Source organism: Trichechus manatus, unplaced genomic scaffold (genome assembly GCF_000243295.1).
Source record: "Trichechus manatus latirostris isolate Lorelei unplaced genomic scaffold, TriManLat1.0 scaffold00309, whole genome shotgun sequence".
NCBI lineage: Eukaryota > Metazoa > Chordata > Mammalia > Sirenia > Trichechidae > Trichechus > Trichechus manatus.
In genome coordinates, this window is record NW_004444245.1 from 1110832 (window position 1) to 1128473 (window position 17642).

Here is a 17642-nt window from a genome sequence, read left to right on the forward strand (position 1 = left end):
CCAGCAAGGCTCTCGCTCTGGATCATGCATTCAGCTCATCGTCATCTGACCTCTGGTTCTTGGGACTTGAGCTAGCAGCTTACTGCCAATCTTGGGATTCGCCAGCCTCTGCTGCCGGTGAGTCAGCAGCCTGCTGTCTGACTGGCTGATGTTGGGTTTGTCAGCCGCTGCAGCTACATGAGTCAGGGGAAGCCTCCAGCCTGACGCCTGACCCATGGACTCGAGACTTGCCAGCCTCTACAACCATGTGAGCCATTTCCTTGAGATAAATCAGTGTCTGTCTGTCTATATACACATACATGCTTCTCTAGAGAAGCCAGCCTAAGACAAAGGGCCTGGGGCCTGTTGCCTGCCCCCCACCTCCTTTCCTCCCTCATCAGCCTGGTCCAGATGACATCGGTGGTCTTGCTGCTAGCATAGGCCTGAGGTGGGGACTCAGTTGTGTCACCTGGACCATTTATAGGAGGAAATGGCAAGAACATGTAGTGCTCTGGCCACCTTTACGTCTGGGTGTGCTTCCTTCTCCGTGTTTCTCCTGCTGTCTCTGTATGGCTTACCCAGCACACCCGGCCCAGAGTGCACCCTCCCAGCCTAAGGGTGCTGTGCAGAAGGCCCGGCCAGCTGGCTCTCCTTGGCAGGTCACGGATGCTTTGAGCAAAAAAGCCCTAGGCAATTGCCAGGCCAGAAGGATTCCACTCCTGCCAAACTCTCGAGAACAGACCGAGGGCTCTCCTGGTCCTAGAACACCCAGCCCCTGCCAGCTGCAGGGTACGTTTCATTCCAGATCCTTCCCAGTCCTAGAAGACGCAGCCCTAGCACCGCCCACAGCTGGAGTTCCTTCCAATCCTTGAGGTCTCAGCGTGGAGATGGTGGCTTTAGAGGCGTTCCCAGAATCTTGGGGAAAGGCAGACTTTCCTGCTTACTGCCTGGGCTGCCCACTTGTTTGCTCCCTAAAACGGACTGCCCCCTACAGCTGTTTGTCTACTTTGTTCTCTGTCTCATCTACTAGAACGCAGGCGGATGAGTGCAGGGACCCCTGTGTGTTCCCTGCCAGCTCCCCAGTGCTCAGCCCAGTGCAGAAGACAAACGCTGCCAAGATGCTCCCTGTACCGGGCCGGATCATGTCCCCCCAGAACCTCAGAATATGACCTTATTCGAAAACGGTTTTTGCAAATGAAATTAGTTAAGATGAGGTCCTACTGGAGTAGGGTTGGGCCTGAATCCAGTGCCTGGTGAACGTATGAGACACACAGACACAGGGGAGAAGGCCACGTGAAGACGGGCAGCGATGGGACTGACGCGCCACAAGCCCAGGAATGCCAGGGGCTACTGGAAGCTGGAAGAGGCAGACAAGGCTCCTCCCCTAGAGGCTCCAGAGGGAGCATGGCCCCGTAGGCACCTTGATTTCAGACTTCTGGCCTCCAGAAGTGGGGGAGAATCAATTTTTGTGGTTTGAAGCCGCCCCCACCCCCAGTAGGTGGTCGTATGCTGCGGCAGCCACGAAAAACTTGCACAAGCTCAGGACTTTCTTGCCAAGTGCTCCCTACCTTAGTATGGTGCCATCCTTCAACTGCTACCCAGGCCAGAAAGCTGGCGTCCCCTCGGACTATCTCCCCCCGGCCTCTGATGGCAGTCTGAAAATCCTGTCACCTCTCCCTCCTAAATTCCTCTAGCTTCTGTGGGTGGCCAGTAGGTGTCAGTGTCCCATGGGCTTCCCTGAAGTGACTCTGACAGGGGCAGGGAGACTGTGGGGGATGGAGAGTGGGGAGAGAAGCAACTGGACCTGGTACCCTCAGCTGCTTCCCAACAACAATCCGAGGAGGGGGGCTGAGCCGAGGGAGACTCAGGAGGTGGGCTCGGGCGCAGGACTCGGTCGTGACTGGCCACGGGGTCAGGGGTGAGTGACGCCCAGGGGCCCTGCCTGAGACGTCTAGGTGAGGAGCACTGCGGCAGGGAGGCAACGACAGCTTTAATGGCAGGGGTCGAGGGGAGGAGCCCAGCTGCCGGCCTCTGCTTTCCCTGTGGTGCCATGGAGTGCAGAGTGGACGACCTAGAAAGAGCTGCTGTGGCGAAGGGGCACCCAGGGGGTCGGAGACACGGCAATGCTGGGCAGCACAGAGGTCCCTGCCAACTGGTGACCTGGAATGTCCAGTGGTGCTGAGGCTGGCGCTGCTGCAGGCACTCTCTCCTGGCCCTTGGACCATGCGTCTAAGTTCTGAGGGGGAGGAGTGTGCCCACAGCCCCACAGCGGCCCCCTCTCCCTCCCTTCCGTCTGACTCCTGCCCTAGGCCCCAGGACAAATGGATGGGCTGGCCCTGGTCATGGGGACAGACAGACACGGTGCAGGCGGAGCCTGGGATCCCACGGGAAGGTCATCGCACGCAGCCTCGAGTTCTGGAATGTAACTGGGGCTCAGGGCTGAGCAGCAGGGAGGGTGAGGCTGGCCTGAGCCCGGGGCCTGGGGAATGTGGGGCTGAGGCCTGTGGTCCCAAAGTCCTACTGAGGTGGGGGACAGTGGGGGGAAAGCTCAGGCAGGCCAGAGAAGCAGGGGGTGGGGTGGGGCAGGCGCTCAGAGCTTGTGGGGGTTCACCCACTTGTAGGTTCCCTCGTACTGGAAGCCCGCTCTCTTCATCAGCTCGTCTGCCTCCACAGGGCCTCGGCTGGGAGAGCGACAGCAGGTGAGATGGGAGGAGCCCCCAGCCCCCGCGTCCCCCCGCTCCCCGGCCCGGCTCTCACCTGCCATAAACATAGGGTATGGGCCGGGACTTCTCACGCTCGATCCTGTGCAGCAGCGGGGTGAAGATCCGCCAGGCCTCCCGGAGCTCGTCACTGTGGAGACAGAGCAGCTTTCGGGTGCGGGCCGTGGAGGGAGCGAGGCTGCTCCCCCCGCCGGGGCGCGGCCCGGGCTGCCGGGTGCCGTGACGGGCGGTGGTGCCTGTCACCTGCGCACGAAGTGCATCTGGCTCCCGCAGAAGACGTCCAGGATGAGGCGCTCGTAGGCGTCAGGGAGCTTCACGTTCTGCGAGGGAAGGGGGAAACGGGGTCTTGGCGATGCCACCTTTGCTTACAGTCTTCCGCAACCTCCTCCGCAGTGCCGCCCCCTCCTCCCAAAGGCTCCTGGATCCACCTTGTATCTCTTGCCATAGGTCAGGTCCAGCTCGGACTCCTCAGGGTTGAAGAACATGCCGGGCTTCTTGGTCATCATCTTGGTGTACACAGCCTCGTTGGGCTGCACGCGGATCACCAGCTCATTCCGCTTGCACTGTTGGTGAAAGATGTCGCCGGCCACGTCGCGGAACTGCAGCCGTACCTCGGCCTTGCGCTCGTTCAGGGCCTTGCCGCAGCGCAGGATGAAGGGCACGCCTGGGCCGGGGGCAGCAAGCCCTCAGACCCGAGCTGCCAGCCACGCCAGGCCTCCCGCGCCTCCACCGGGGCCCCAGGCTCTCCTGGGCCTGCCCTGCTGTGGGTGGGTTTGTGTGAGTATTTGTACGTGCAAACGTGTGGTGTGTGTGTGTGTGAGAGTGTGAAAATGGGAGTGTGTGAAAGTGTGTGCGTGAGAGAGCTTGTGAGAATGATGAGCGTAGGAGTGTAAGAGGAAGCAAGAGTGTGTGAGCATGGGTGAAAACGTGCGTCTGAGAGTGTCCACACATGTGCACGTGTGCTGAGGCAGCCGTGGGAGACACTGGTCCAGGCCTCTCTGCCCTCCTCTGCCCACTGACTGTGCTCACAAGCTGTGAGAGTGACTACCCACTGCCCTTGGCTGGGCCTGGGTGGTGGCACCTACCATCCCACCTCTCGTTCTCGACATAGAGAACAACAGCAGCAAAGGTGGCCGTGGTGGACCCCTGGGGCACTGTCGGGTCATCCAGATACCCTTTCGTTGCTTCGCCCTCCCCGTCGGGGTTCCCCACGTACTGCCCCAGGACCACGTTGTTGGCCTCCACTTCTGAGATACACTTCAAGACCTTGACCTGGAAGCGAGCCAGGGAGAGAAAGGGCTTGGCTAATAAGGCCAGTCAGTCCCCATGTGGGTTGGAGGAAGTGGTGGGGGAGTGATGGTGGCCACAGCCGGGCAGTTGAGCCGGGTCGCCTGGGGACAGCTACAGACAGGAGGTGGCACCCACAGGGCTTCACCTCCTCTGCCAAAGTCACTATCAGACCTGGGACATCATGACTCAGGCTGCGTGACCCCCCAGCCCAGGGTGTCCCCAGTGTGCCCGTCCTCCCCAGTGCTCCTGTCCTGGCTGGCCTGCTTCGGGGCATGGCTGCTGGAACTGGAGGAGGGCAAGGGGTGGGCATCCCCACCTTCTCGTCACGGACGTCGTCCGAGTCAGTGGAGGCGGGCTTCTCCATGGCCACCAGACACAGCATCTGCAGGAGGTGGTTCTGCATCACGTCGCTGGTGGTGAGAGAGGGCAGAGCTCCCATCAGGCCCTGCTTCTGGGTGGGAGATGGACCAAGGGATGCGCCAGCCTCAGCCCCTCCACCCTGTCCGGCCAGGTGCTGGTGCCCCAGGGTCCTCAAAACTGCTTCCTGACCAAGGAGACCTGGGGAGGGCGCTTGGCTGTGTAGGAGTCCTTCCCACTGTAGCCACCACAGAAAATCTGATCCATCACCTCCCAGGCCCTGTGCCGGCCTCCCAGGAAGGGGGGGACACAGGCTCTCACCGGATGATCCCAAACTCATCGAAGTAGCCCCCACGGCCCTCAGTGCCGAAGGGCTCCTTGAAGGTGAGGATCACGCAGGCGATGTTGTCCCGGTTCCAGATGGGCCCAAAGATCCTGTTGGCAAACCTGTGAGGGGAGCAGGGTGAACGCTGGTGATGGTCCGAGGGGCCCCCACGGTGGCATTGTTGGGGCCTGGACCCCTCCTTGGGCTTGCACTGCACAGGAGCCGGATCTGAACGGTCAGCCTGGGGCCTTTCCCAGCACAGGGGTGAGGCTGGAGGGACCGCAGTGTGGGGGAATGGAGTGGAGCTCACGCCTGGGGTGGTAGCATGCCAGGTCTTGGCACCCACCTCAGCACCATGAGGTTCTGGACCATCTCCTTGCCCAGGTAGTGGTCGATGCGGTAGATCTGGTCCTCGCGGAACAAGGAGGCGATGTGGTTGGACAGCCGGTCGGAGCTCTGCAGGTCCTTCCCAAAGGGCTTCTCCACAATGATGCGGTTCCAGCCTCTGTCGGGGAGCGGGGGGCCTGAGCCTCCCAGTCCCATGTGCCCTCGACCCCCTTCCTAGGGAGTGCTGGGCCAGGCCCACTGTGTCGCCTTCCCCCTCCCGCCTCTCTGGGCAGGGCTGCCCTCAGACCCCCAGGCACGGCATCTGTATTCCAAACCAAGACAAACTGAAACCCAGATGGCCACGGCTCTGGGAGCCTGAGCAAAGGCAGCCGGCGAGGTTTTCATGGAGCAATACTGCCATCTTGTGGCCCTGAGGGGGACTGATGCCAGGAGGCAGGCAGTGGCTTCTAGCGGCATCGATATTGAGGTGGCCGAGGAGGATTTGAGTGACACATAGCAGCCATCCTTCGGGTGGAGGACCTGTGTGGCGGGGGCAGGGCAGGACAGCCCTGGTGCCAGGAAGGGAGGGGTGTGGACAGGCTTACGTCTGGCTCATGCAGGTCTCGCGGATGTTCTTGGTGACAGCCTCGTAGACAGTGGGGGGCAGGGCCAGGTAGAAGAGGCGGTTGGCCGGGGAGCCCTGGTGGAGGGCGTTCACGTGGCTGTTGAGGCGCTTGTAGGAGGCTGGGTCATCATACTGGCCAGCCACGTAGGAGTTGCAGGAAAAGAACTCCTCCAGCTTCAGCTCCTCCTCTGGGGTGGCCTGGGTGAGACAGACAGACATCGGTCCCCTCCCCTGCTCTGCCTCAGGGGAGTGTTTGGGGGGGGGGGGTCGCATTCTCCCCACCCCACAATCTGGGTAGCCTGCCCTGAGAAGGTGCTAGCTTCTAGCCTGTCCCGGTCGGTGAGTTCCAGGCTGCAGGGGCTGGGACAGGGGCCACAGAAGAAGTGGCTGGAGCCAGTGAGGAGAGTGGCTTGGAAAGGCAAGGATGAGAAGCACTAAAGCTTGATAGCCCTTGGGGGTTGGCCAGTGCAGGCGAGGGACAGGCGAGCAGAGACAGGGCGGGAGGAGAGAAAGGCATCCCGGGGGGGTCCCTCAGCTGGGTGTGGTAAGGCCAAGGGCGAGGCCACTCACTTTGAAGAAAGGCTCGCTCTGTTTGCGGATGTCGGCCACTGTGAGGCGAGAGCGGGCATAGCCCACAATGAAGGTGTTTTCAGGCAGAAGGCCATCTCGGAACAGCCACCTGAGGGCAGAGCACAGCCATGTGAGGACGGAGTGGGCTGGGCCTCTCCCTGAGGGAGGCTGTGGGGGCAGTGGGGTGGGGAGCATGTGCTTACCAGATGGTCGGATAGATCTTCTTCTTTGCCAAGTCGCCCTGTGGCAAAGGGACAGTCTTGGTGAGAGGTGAGACAAACGGGGAAGCCCATGTTGCTTGTGTCTGACGTTGCTCCCCATCCCCCACCCCCACCCCAGGAGATCTAGGCACTTGCTCAGGGATGCCATACAGCCACCTGTATCTCTGCCTTGTCCCTGTGTGCGGCCTTTAACCCTGACCCTGGGATGACACAGAACGCTGCAGCCCCACCGGCAGGAGAGCCGTTTATGCAAAGTGACCTTGGGCTGGCTGACCTCGAGCGTGCCTCACCCAACTGGAATGTACTGGAGTCGACAGAGCCCTTCTGGGACCACAATGCAATTCAGTGCAACAAAACCCAAAGCAAAAAAAACCCACTTCTACGCAACTCATGGGTTCAAGAAATGAGACGGAAACTAGATTCATACTAGAACTGAAGGACGATGAAAATACTGCACACACCAAATTCGTGAGATGCGGCCATAAATGCTGTGCTGGGCTGACTAGCGTCCCCCCAAAATTCATGTCCACCCGGAACCTGTGAATATGACCTTGTATGGAAATAGTCTTTGCAGATGAGGTCATACTGGAGTAGGGTAAGCCCTAATTCAGTGACCGCTGCGCTCGTAAGAAAAAGGAACTTGGACACAGAAACACACAGGGAGGAGGCCACGTAAGATGGAGGCCAAGGAACGCCTGCAAGAGGCAAGGCAGGATCCTTCCCTAGAGTCTTCAGAGAGCATGGCGCTGCCCACATCCTGATTTCAGACACCTGGCCTCCAGAACGGTGAGAGAATAAATGTCTGTTGTTTTAAGCCGCCCAGTCTGTGGTACTTTGCTATGGCAGTCCCAAGAAACTAACACGAATGCTTACATTAACTAAACCACAGCCGTCGCTGTTGAGTCGATTCTGACTCATAGAGACCCTATAGGAGAAAGTAGAGCCGCCCCATAGGGTTTCCAAAGAGTGCCTGGTGGATTCCAACTGCCAACCGTTTGGTTAGCAGCCGTAGCACCTAACCACTGCACCACCAGGGTTTCCAGTACTTATGTTAGGAGACAAGAATGGCTTAAAATTAGTGAGCAACACATTCAACTGCAAAAATTAGAAACAAGTCAGAATTTTAAAGCCAAATAAATTATTAGGAAGGAGATAATACAAAACAAAAATTAATGGAAAACAAACAAAAAAGGTCAACAAAGCCAAGAGTTAGTGTTTGAAAAAGACTAATTAAAAAAAAGACAACCCTCTGGAAAAATTGCTTTTTAGAAAGGCACAAATAAACCCCATTAGGAATGAAGAGGGGACAAAACCACAGAAGATGATTTTATGAACAACTTTATGCCACATCAGACAACTTCGATGAAATGAACAAGTTCCTAGAAAAATTCAACCTACCAAGATGGACTCAAGATGGAATGAGGGGACCTGAGAGGGACAATGACTGGATGAGTGTCCTGGGGCTGCTGTAACGAAGTATCACAACCCGGATGGCATAAAACAACAGAAATTTATTGTCTCAGCTGGGAATCCGAGATCAGGGTGTCAGCCGTGTTGATTCCTTCTAAGGCTCTGCGGGAGAATCTGTTCCATGCCTTTCTCCCAGATTCTCAGGATGGCAGGTGATCCCCGGTGTTCCTTGGTTTACAGCTCTCCCTCCTACAATCTCTGCCTCCATTGTCACATGGCTGTCTTCTCTGTGTCTGTCTCTCTGTGTCTCTTCTCTTTTCTAAAGACACCACTCAGATGGGATTAGGATCCACCCTACTCCAACATGACCTCATGTTAACCTAACTAATAACATCTGCAAAGGCTCTATTTCCAAACAACGTCATGTTCACAGGTACGGTGGTTAGGACTTCAACATCTGTTTTGGGGGGACACAATTAAATCCATAACTATGACCATCATGGAAATTGGATTGGCAGCTACAAACCTTCCCACCAGGACAACCCCGGCACAGAGAACTTCACCAATGGGTTCTACCAAAAGGTGAGGAAGAGCAAAGTCCAGTCTGAAACAAATTCTTCCTGCAAACAGAAGAAAGGAGAACACTTCCCAACCTTTTATGAAGCCAGCAGGACCTTGGTGCTACAACCTGGTGAAAAAGGCCTATGGCAACAAACACCAGTCAGTCCCATTCATATGCACAAACCCATATGGAAAAGCCTTAGCAAACCAAATCTTGCAGTGCTAAAAAATGGAATCCATCAGAACCAAGTTGAGTCAATCCTGGAAAGAAAAGGCTGGTAGAAAAAGTGTTTCATAAAACTAAATATCCATTCATGATAAAAACTCTTACCAAACTAGGACTAAAAGGGAACCTCCTTAACTTGACAAAAGGCATCTATTAAAAGACCCTACAAACACTATACATAATGGGGGAAATGCTCTAAAGTAACAAACAATAAAACGGTATCTGCAACTGGCTCTTCTAGTCAATGCTGAACTAGAGAGCCTAGCCAGTGCAGTAAGGCAAGAAAATGAAAATGGTATAAGAATTGAATAGGAAAAAACGAAACTATCATTATTTGTAGATGATGGTCTGTTTATGTAAAACAAAAACAAAAAAATCTACAGGTAAAGTATTAGAACTAATGAGAGTTTAGCAAGGATGCAAGATTAAAAAATGAATAGATGGGAGTAGGCAACGATTTCTTAGTCAGGACACAGAAAGCAATAGCCATAAAAATTGATAGATTAAGATTTCATCAAAATTAAAAAATTCTGCACACCAAAAAACACTATTAAGAAAATGAAGAATGAATAAGCCACAGACTACTAGGAAAAATATTCACCAAACTTATCTGTATTCAGAACATGTAGCAAGTCCTATAATGCGATAGGAGCCCTGGTGGCATGGTGGTTAAACATCTGGCTGCTAACCAAAAGGTCGGCAGTTCGAATCTACCAGCTGCTCCTTGGAAGCCCTATGGGGCAGTTCTACTCTGTCCTATAGGGTCACTATGAGTTGGAATCGATTCGACAGCAACAGGTTTGGTTTTGGATTTTGGTAATGCAATAATAAGAAAACAACTCAATTAAAAAATGGGTAAAAGACTTGAATAGATACTTCGGAAGGAAGATAAATGAATGACCAATAAATACATGAAAAAGTGTTCAAGATCAGTAGTTGTCAGAAAAATGAAAATTAAACCTCAATGAGATACCACGTCATACCCACTAGAATTGCTACGATCAAAAAGACTGACAATACCGAGCATTGACCTGGATGTGGAATACATTGCTAGAAGGGATGTAAACTGATACAGCTACTTTAGAAAGCAGTTTGTCCATCTCTAAACACACCTACCATATGATCCAGCCATTTCACTCCTAAGTATTTACCCAAGAGAAATGAAAGCACATGCCCATGAAAAGACTTGTACATAAACGTTCATAGAAGCTTTAGCTAACAGTAGCTCCAAACTGGAAACAAGTGCTCCCACTAGTCAACAGGTGAATGGACAAGCAAAGTATATATTCACACAATGGGATACTACTCAGCAAGATAAAGGAGTGAGCTAGCAATCCTTGCAACATGGGTCAATCTCAAAAACATTGTGATGAGCCAGAAAGTACACATTATACGCATTCATTAAAAAAAGTTCTAGAATAGCAAAATTAATCTATTGTGGTAGAAATTAGATCCTGGTTCCTGGCAGCAAACCTAACAAAATCAGAGTTGCTGTGCAATGAATTTGCTTTTATATGGCCTTTCTTGCCATGGTCTTGTGACTCCTACAAAATGATTGAGTGGGACTATGCAAATAAGGTGCTTGTGGCCCACCAAGAGGATTAGACAGATGGCTAATAAGGCAAATAAGGTGCATGGAACCCCTGTGGGGGTGGGACCATGCAAATAAGGTCTATGGAACCCTAATGAGGGGATTGGTCAGTTTTGCCATCTCGCTAGGCTTAAAAGAGAGCCAATCCCAAAGCAGAAGGGGGACCTCACTACCACCAAGAAGAAGAGATGGGAGCACAGTGCATCCTTTGGACCTGGGGTCCCCCTGCTGAGAACCTTTCAGACCCAGAAGACAGAGGGAGAGAGGAGCTGCAACATGGAAGCCAGGGAGAGACAGCAGCGCAGCAGTAGCCAGAGTGACAGCGGCATGAGATCGCTGCCCTGAGCAGGGCCTGGCAGTAGAGGGCAAGAAGAGGCGGTCCTGATCAAGAACTGTATCCTGAGTTGTAACCTGTTCCTTCCCTAATAAACACTTAATTATGAGTATTGTCTGGGAGTTCTGTGTGGCCACTGCAGTGAATTATCCAACCCAGCAGCGAAGTAGAGAGTACCGTGGGAGGGATGGTTGGTGTCAGAACCAGTAAAAAGGGTGGAGGGTGGAGGTATGTCTGAACTCCTCCTCATAGCAATCAGCCTTGGGCTGATGCTGATGATTCTCCTCCCTGCTCATGAGGTTCAACGATGAGGTCCTACACTCTGACACCATTTTTTGCAAGAGTAATCTGGGGAAAGGTAACTCGTGCCCATGGAAAGAGTGGCATGGTTCGTGCCAAATTCCAAAGCAACCTTCCTACGAAGACCCTGCACGCAGAATCTGTGTGATGTTGTACCCCTTGAGGATGTCAACTTACTGAGAAGTAAATACATCGTGAATTTGTTAAAAAAAAAAGAAAGAAATTAGATCATGGTTGCCTAGGGTAGGGGGTGGGCTGACCGAGAAGGGGCACACAGAACTTCCTGAGGAGATGGAAATGCCCTATATGGTGACGAACGTGTGGGTTACACAGTTGTAACCAACTGTCCCAGCTGCACGATTAAGACTTGTGCATTTCAGCGTGTACACATTTTATCTAAAAGAAAGAACTGTCGAGGAAACAATAACTGAGCTGGGGGGTGGGGAGTGGATGAAACAAGAATGGTGAATGTTGCTCATTGTTGGAGCTGGGTGATGGGCTGAACTTGATCATTCATTGTACTCTGCTGTTGATTTTGTGTATGTGTAAAGTGTTCCAAAACAAAATTTAAAAAAGGACAGAAACAAACTACACCTTCACACGACAATACGGGTGAACCCTCCAAAGAGAATGTTGAGGAAAAGAAGCCGGGCACACAGGACGACATACTTCAGGATTTCATCTGGATAAAGTTCAAGAACAGGCAAAACTACTCCATGGGGTTAGAAGTTGCCCTTTGGGTAGACTGCCTGGAAAGGGGTGGTGTGGAGGGCTTCTGGGGTGCAAATAACATTCTGGTTCTTGAGCTATGAGCAGCTTACATGGCTCAGTCTGAAATGTCATCAACCTGTGTACTCTCATGACTTGTATCCATTTTTATCTGATGTCAATAAAACACGACAGAATTAATAGACCAAAATCCACTACCTTCATACACACTAGCAACAACCACGTGAAAAATGCGACGGAAAACAATACCATTTACCAAAGCAAACGTTAGAAGGAATCTAGGAATAAACGCGACCATTTGCGATGTAACTTGGCAAAGGAACTTTAACCTTCAGGTGGAAGAGGAATGGGCGAGAACAGCTGCGATGCTCCTGAAGAACAAAGTCAAGCGCCTACCCTTTCGCGTGTCAAACCTGTAATTAGGAGAGCGTGGGAGCAGCGGGAGAGCATGCCCATGCCCCCACAGAGCGCTGCACGCCGGCAGGGCGGGAGGGAGGGCCGACAGGCACTGAGGGGGTTGGGACGAGGATTAGCTGAGCACGGATTCTGTCTCTGAAAATCCAATTCCAGGGATTAAGGACCTGAATAGTAACTGCAAAATTAACTCTTAGAAGCTTTCCCTGCAAAGACATCTGATTAAAAAAAGCAAAACACTACATCTAACAGGTTACTTTGGACACCATTTTTCCCCCATGTCTGAGGTGACTGGATGTATGTGGTCTGACCCCCACTGAGCTCAAGCAAGAAGGCAGCCTCGGCCTGGCATCACCTGTGTGGGTGCTGAGCTCACCTCTAACCCGCCCCATGCACTGGGGTCCCCCCCAGAAGGGGAAATTACCTGCTGTCTCCTTTAGCATGACTCGTGAAAAGACAACTTACTACCGTGACCTTGTACATGGCAACCACAGCCTCCGTTACCTGGCTGCTTTGAAAACGCCAGTGACAACCACGGCCTGCAAACACCGCTAAGCCTTCCTCGCACCGAGTCATGTTTGCTTACGATCAAATTCCAGTAGCTGGGGGACATCAGGAGGGACCTGAGGGCACTGATTGGTGGCCCGGGCCTGGCCTCCTGTGCGTTCACAGGGTCACAGGCTGACCCATGCCTGTTGGGATTAACTAGTGACAGAACTGGCCTGCCTAGTTTCAGCTCAGCCCCCCAACCATCAGCTTGTCTCCAAGACAGGAGGTAGGGGCAAGGACAGTGGGGGCGGGGGGCAAGGCAGGGGACATGGGAGCCAAGCTGCTCTCCTCAAGGGGGCTCGGGTGTGGCCACCCCCTTGCTGGCCTGCCCCGCACCGGCCTCTTTTGGAGCAATGAGCATGGGAAGACGTTAGGAAACCTCCCGGCTTGATCGAGAGAGAGAATCTTGCTAAACGTGGCCAGCTGGGCCAATTAAAGGGATTCTTGTAAGGAAAGGGTGAGAAGTTCTCACTTTCTCTGGCCCCCTCATTCTGCCTGAGGACTACAGCAGGGAAAGGACCTGCCCCAAGGACACCTGGTGAGTCAGCAGGAGACCCGGGTCCTAAGTAAGATCTCCAGCCAGGGACAGAATTGCCTGAGGTGCTGCCTGGGCTTCTGGGGTGACAAACCTGGGCCACTGACCTGACCCATGCCCTAGAGGATTGCTGCTTGCGGGAGGCCCAGCAGGGGTGGGCGACTCTTTCCCCCTGGGGTCACAGGGGGTCAAGAATTGGGCCCTGGCTGGGGCCCAGCTGGCTGCTGGCCACCTAGGAGAGGAAAGCTGGGGTCCACTGAGTAAGTGTGGCTGGAACACTGACAAAGGGACCTCCTTCATACACCCCAAGGCCCGTGAATCACAGGCCTTTGGGGCAGTGCCAACATCATCATCGTGACACAGCAAGAATCTTATCATCGGCCCAAGGGGGAAGTCAGCCCAGAAGTGTTCTAAGGAACGGGTGGAGCCCGGCCAGTAGCTCAGCCCTCCCAGGCTGGTCAGGCGGGGTGGCCCGAAGTCCTCCTGGTTCAAGTAGGGAAACTGAGGCCCAGACAGGCAAGGGGCTTGCTGAGGATGTCACGGTGAGTCCGTCTTGCTGAGCGGATTCCCAGTACTGCGCTCTCTCTCACTTCCCTGATGTCCCACTACGCCCTCTGTGTGGGGGAAGATCCTATTAGATGGAGAACAGGGCCTTCCAGGTCCAAGGTTCTTTCCCCCACGCTGGTCCATACGGAGAAACTAGTTTCTTTCACTCCAGAGCTCTCTGGGCTGGGATCCCTGCCACTGGCAAAGTGAGCCCTGCCACTTCCTTCCTGGGCCGGGGGTAGGGGTGGGAAGCGAGGCCTGAGAAGGGGCTAAGTGGCCACAGAGCAGGGAGACAGTGAATGGCTCAAAGCCCATTTTGTAACTCTGTCAGGCAGAGGCAGGCTGCCTCCAGGAAGGAAGCTGGAGTGTGGGTGTGGGCGAGGGTTGGGTAAGTAGGTGCAGGAGGCAGAAGGGGCAGAGCCTGGCCACATGGGTCCGACCTGCTCAGCCTCTGGGCCTGCTAGCCACTGGCCTCCCGTCAGCTTCTAGGTCACGTGCTGGCTCTTCCTGCCCAGAAAGTTCCCCCAGGGCTTTGTGCTGCAGACCTGTGCCGGGGGGGGGGGCCTCCCTAGGGCTGGCCCTGACCACACCTCTCGTTTATTTTTCCTGTCACAGGTACTGCTCTGAACTCACCTGTGTCCCCAGCCTCCCACAGAGCACAGGGCCACGAAGGCAGGGACCATGCCTAGCACAAAGCCGGGGACAGCAGAGGCCCAGGATGGCTGCTTGTTGAACGAGTGAGCAGAGAATGCGGTTTCCCAGGACACCACCCTGCCTACCTCGGCAGCATGGGGTGGGAGCTGTTCCAGGTGCTGCCGGAGCACCCCGGGTGGGTGCCTCCCAGGGCTACTCCCTCTAGCCCTTGCTCCCAGGGAGGACCTGCCCACCCTGCTGCAGTCCCCTCAGGCAGGAGAAGAGCTCTTAGGATGACCCACTGTACCCCACGAGGCCAGCACCTCCCATTTCTGCTCTGGAACCTCTGGCTGTTGCCCCCTGCACAGAGGAGAGCAAAGGGGAACTCTGCTAGTTGCGATGGGTTAGTTGCCTAACCCCAGGCTAAGCAGCCCTGGTGGTGCAATAGTTAAGTGCTTGGCTGCTAACTGAAAGGCTGGTGGTTTGAACCCACCCAGTGACTCCGTAGGAGAAAGATCTGACGATCTGCTTCCATAAAGATTACAGCCTAGGCAACCCTATGGGGCAGTCCAACTCTGTCACATGGGGTTGCTATAAGTCAGAATTGATTGGATGGCACCTAAGGACAACCGCCGCCACCACCCCGGGATGGCCACGGAACCAGCTCGGCAGGGCCTGTGGACCCTTGCCACTCATTCACAAGCCCTCATTTGCTAAGCGCTGAGGTCTAAGGCCCCGGCTCACACAGCCTGTTAAGATGCTGTCAATGATACGGCCCAAAACTCTCTACAGATGAGTCCTCAGCCATCTGCGTGGGGCCTGGAGCACTCTGCTGGAGTGTCCTCGTAATAGCCCGTGTGGGGATGGTGGGAGGAGGAGAAAGAACCCCGAGCTACTTCCTCCTTGAGCCTGTTTTAGGGACTAAGGGCCTCACAGCCAGGATGCTAGGTGTTAAGGTTTGTGGCCGATGTAGCTATGGCTCCTCGAGGGGACCGTGTGCTTTGCCTGGGTGGGGGTGGATGACACCCTCCTTTCCTGGGTCTTAGGAGTATGGGTGAGGCAGAGGGCAGAGCCCTTTCCTCTCATCCTGGTTCCAGCTCGTTCTAGCTCGCTTGCCTTCTCGTTATTTTCAGCTCTCCTGCCCAACTCCTGACCGGAAGCGCAAACGTACAGAGCCTACTCTGTAACGGGTGGCAGCAAGTTGTTGTCTATGAACAAAGAGCTGCCAAAGGCCTCCAGCACTGAGGGGGAAAAGGGTTCTAGCGAGTTGGGGTAGAACTCTTGGTCAAGGTTACATACTCAGTGGCAAAGACGGCCACGTGAACGCCCACAGGTTCTTGGTCACACTCATGTTTAAGTCAAGAGGCAGCCCTGGCTGCGGGTCTAGCAAGCCCCTGCATATGTCTCGTGCTGGCAGATCTGATTTGTATACAGCACACAGGAGAGGGGCTATGGTCCGGGGGCCATGGCTTTACTCAGACCACCCCCTAGGCCCTCACCCTGTACCTTACATGTGCTATATCTCTGCCTTTCCCATCAAAGCAAAATGGCAGTTGCACAAGCTAGACACTTGGGGCAGGACAAGGAAGAGCTCCCCAGCAGGCCTTAGAGCTGGGGCAAAGAGATGGTAACAAAAGCAAGGCCGAATGTTCGTCCCCAGGGACTATGAGGTGGTAGCAAGAGCTGATGATCGGGCCTCAGATCTTGCCTCTGGAATTAATTTACTGTGTGACGTTCGTCAAGTCACAAGTTTGAAAAAGATACAGAAAGAACAGCCTCCCCTGTTTGCGGCTCAGTTTTCTCAGTGGTGGGGGAGGAAGTCCCTCTGGTTCTTCCAGTTTCAGGATGCCGGATCTACGTTCAAGGTCTGAGCATGGATTTAGAAATGCCTCCCAAGTGCAAGTACAGCATGGAGTGCTGTGATGACAGTGGTGCCCGGGCAGGGTCACGGTTAAGAAGAGTGAAACCTTGCAGTGCCTGTGTGGCCCCCCAACAATAAGTTGGGAAAGGTCAAGGGCAGAGCCAGACGGTGCCTTGCACGATGTGACACAGTAAGTCTGGCTTTGGAGACTCACCGAGGCGCCCATGATGATGAATATGTGTGTATCAGACTGGTGGAAGGCACCGCCCTGGTGCAGCTCTTCCCGGTAGATCCCGCACACCTGGGTCCGGCTCAGGGCCACCTGCTCAGCCATGGTGTTCTCTGGGGGAAGAAAGGCTTGTTGACAAGCCCACGGAGGAAGAGCACATAGAAGGGGGCCTCTGAGCTGTCAGCAGGCTAATGCCTAGTTACTGAAACCACTTGCTGTGAACGTGCCTAGGGGCAGCCAGGTTGGGTTAGAAATTGCTGGCTCTGGGCTGCGGCCATACCCTCCCAAGCTGCCTTCTTTCAGGGAGTACATTCCGGACATCACACAACATGACCATGATTTTTTCGTTCTAAAACCCTGCACTCAGGCGGGAACTCATCAAAGCGCCGGATCCTGTTAGACTTGGCGGATGATGGGAGTTCGCTCCAGCTCTACTGCTGCTAACCTGGGCGACCCTGGGCAAGTCCCCCCTCTGAGGGTCTCAATGTCCTCAGCGGCCCGATGGGGGATTGCATGGGACGGTATAATCTGCTAAGACCCTCTCGACTCGGCCCCTCTACCAAGTACAGCAAATACCGCCCAACCAAAGGACTGCTTGCGCTAGCGGGCAGCACGCCCCTCCGCTCTCTCGGCCCGCCCGACTGGGTTACCTGCGCCGCCTCGCTGTCGCTTGCAGCGCTCGCAGCCCCGGAGTGCGCGACCGTTTCCGGGGGCTGCGCCCCGCCGGCCCATTTAACCGGCGGGGGCGGGGGCCTCGGCTGAGCTGATCTGCCTCAGGCGAGGCGCGTGGGGCGGGGCCTCCACAGGCCCCTCCTGCGCGGGGCGGGGCGGGGCGCCGTGGGGTGGGGGAGAGGACCGGTGCGCGCGCATTCCCGACCCAGCCCGCGCGCCAGCTACCACCCCCCCGCCCTCGCCCCGCCCATCAAGCACCTGTGCCGGCCGCCGGGCAGCAGGCCGCTTCCTGTCCCCGTTGCCGCCCCTCCGCATCACCGGCCGCCTCTCTGGAGGGGACGCTTCGCGCGCCCAGGTGCAATTCCGCGGCATTCACCCGACTCCCCATCTCCAGCCCAGCCCCGCCCGGACGTCCCGGCTTTCCCGCCAGCCCCCAGGCGACCATGAGCCCTCGCGGAACGCTCGACTTCCGCCGGCAGTGTTGCCACGCCTCCTCTGGCTCCTCCCCCCGGCTTCGGGGCAGGGTCTTCTGGAGCCCCGCCCCCTTATCGGACCCGTCGCCCGCTCTCTCGGGTCAAACCTGCCCTATTGGTCAGCCTCGTCTTGGCTCCTCCCCCGGCAGGGGCGGGGCGGCCGGT

General features: G+C 55.3%; 1 protein-coding gene across 2 annotated transcripts; it reads right to left on the reverse strand.

The window, feature by feature from the left end:
* Nucleotides 1–2396: 2396 nt before the first annotated feature.
* Nucleotides 2397–17396, reverse strand: G6PD (glucose-6-phosphate dehydrogenase). Of its 2 annotated transcripts, none has more exons than XM_012559787.2 (13): nt 17263–17396; nt 16318–16445; nt 6397–6434; nt 6194–6302; nt 5604–5821; nt 5018–5176; nt 4668–4793; nt 4306–4399; nt 3785–3971; nt 3128–3363; nt 2943–3019; nt 2737–2829; nt 2397–2660 (listed from the first exon to the last, which is right to left on the reverse strand). In XM_012559787.2, exons 1-13 carry the CDS (start codon nt 17390–17392, stop codon nt 2570–2572), a joined length of 1686 nt encoding a protein of 561 aa, XP_012415241.1. In that variant the 5' UTR covers nt 17393–17396; the 3' UTR covers nt 2397–2569. The 2 variants fall into 2 exon arrangements, with proteins under 2 accessions (XP_012415241.1, XP_004390654.1); XM_004390597.1 differs by lacking the exon at nt 17263–17396 and adding an exon at nt 16983–17117.
* Between the last annotated feature and the right edge of the window lie 246 nt (nt 17397–17642).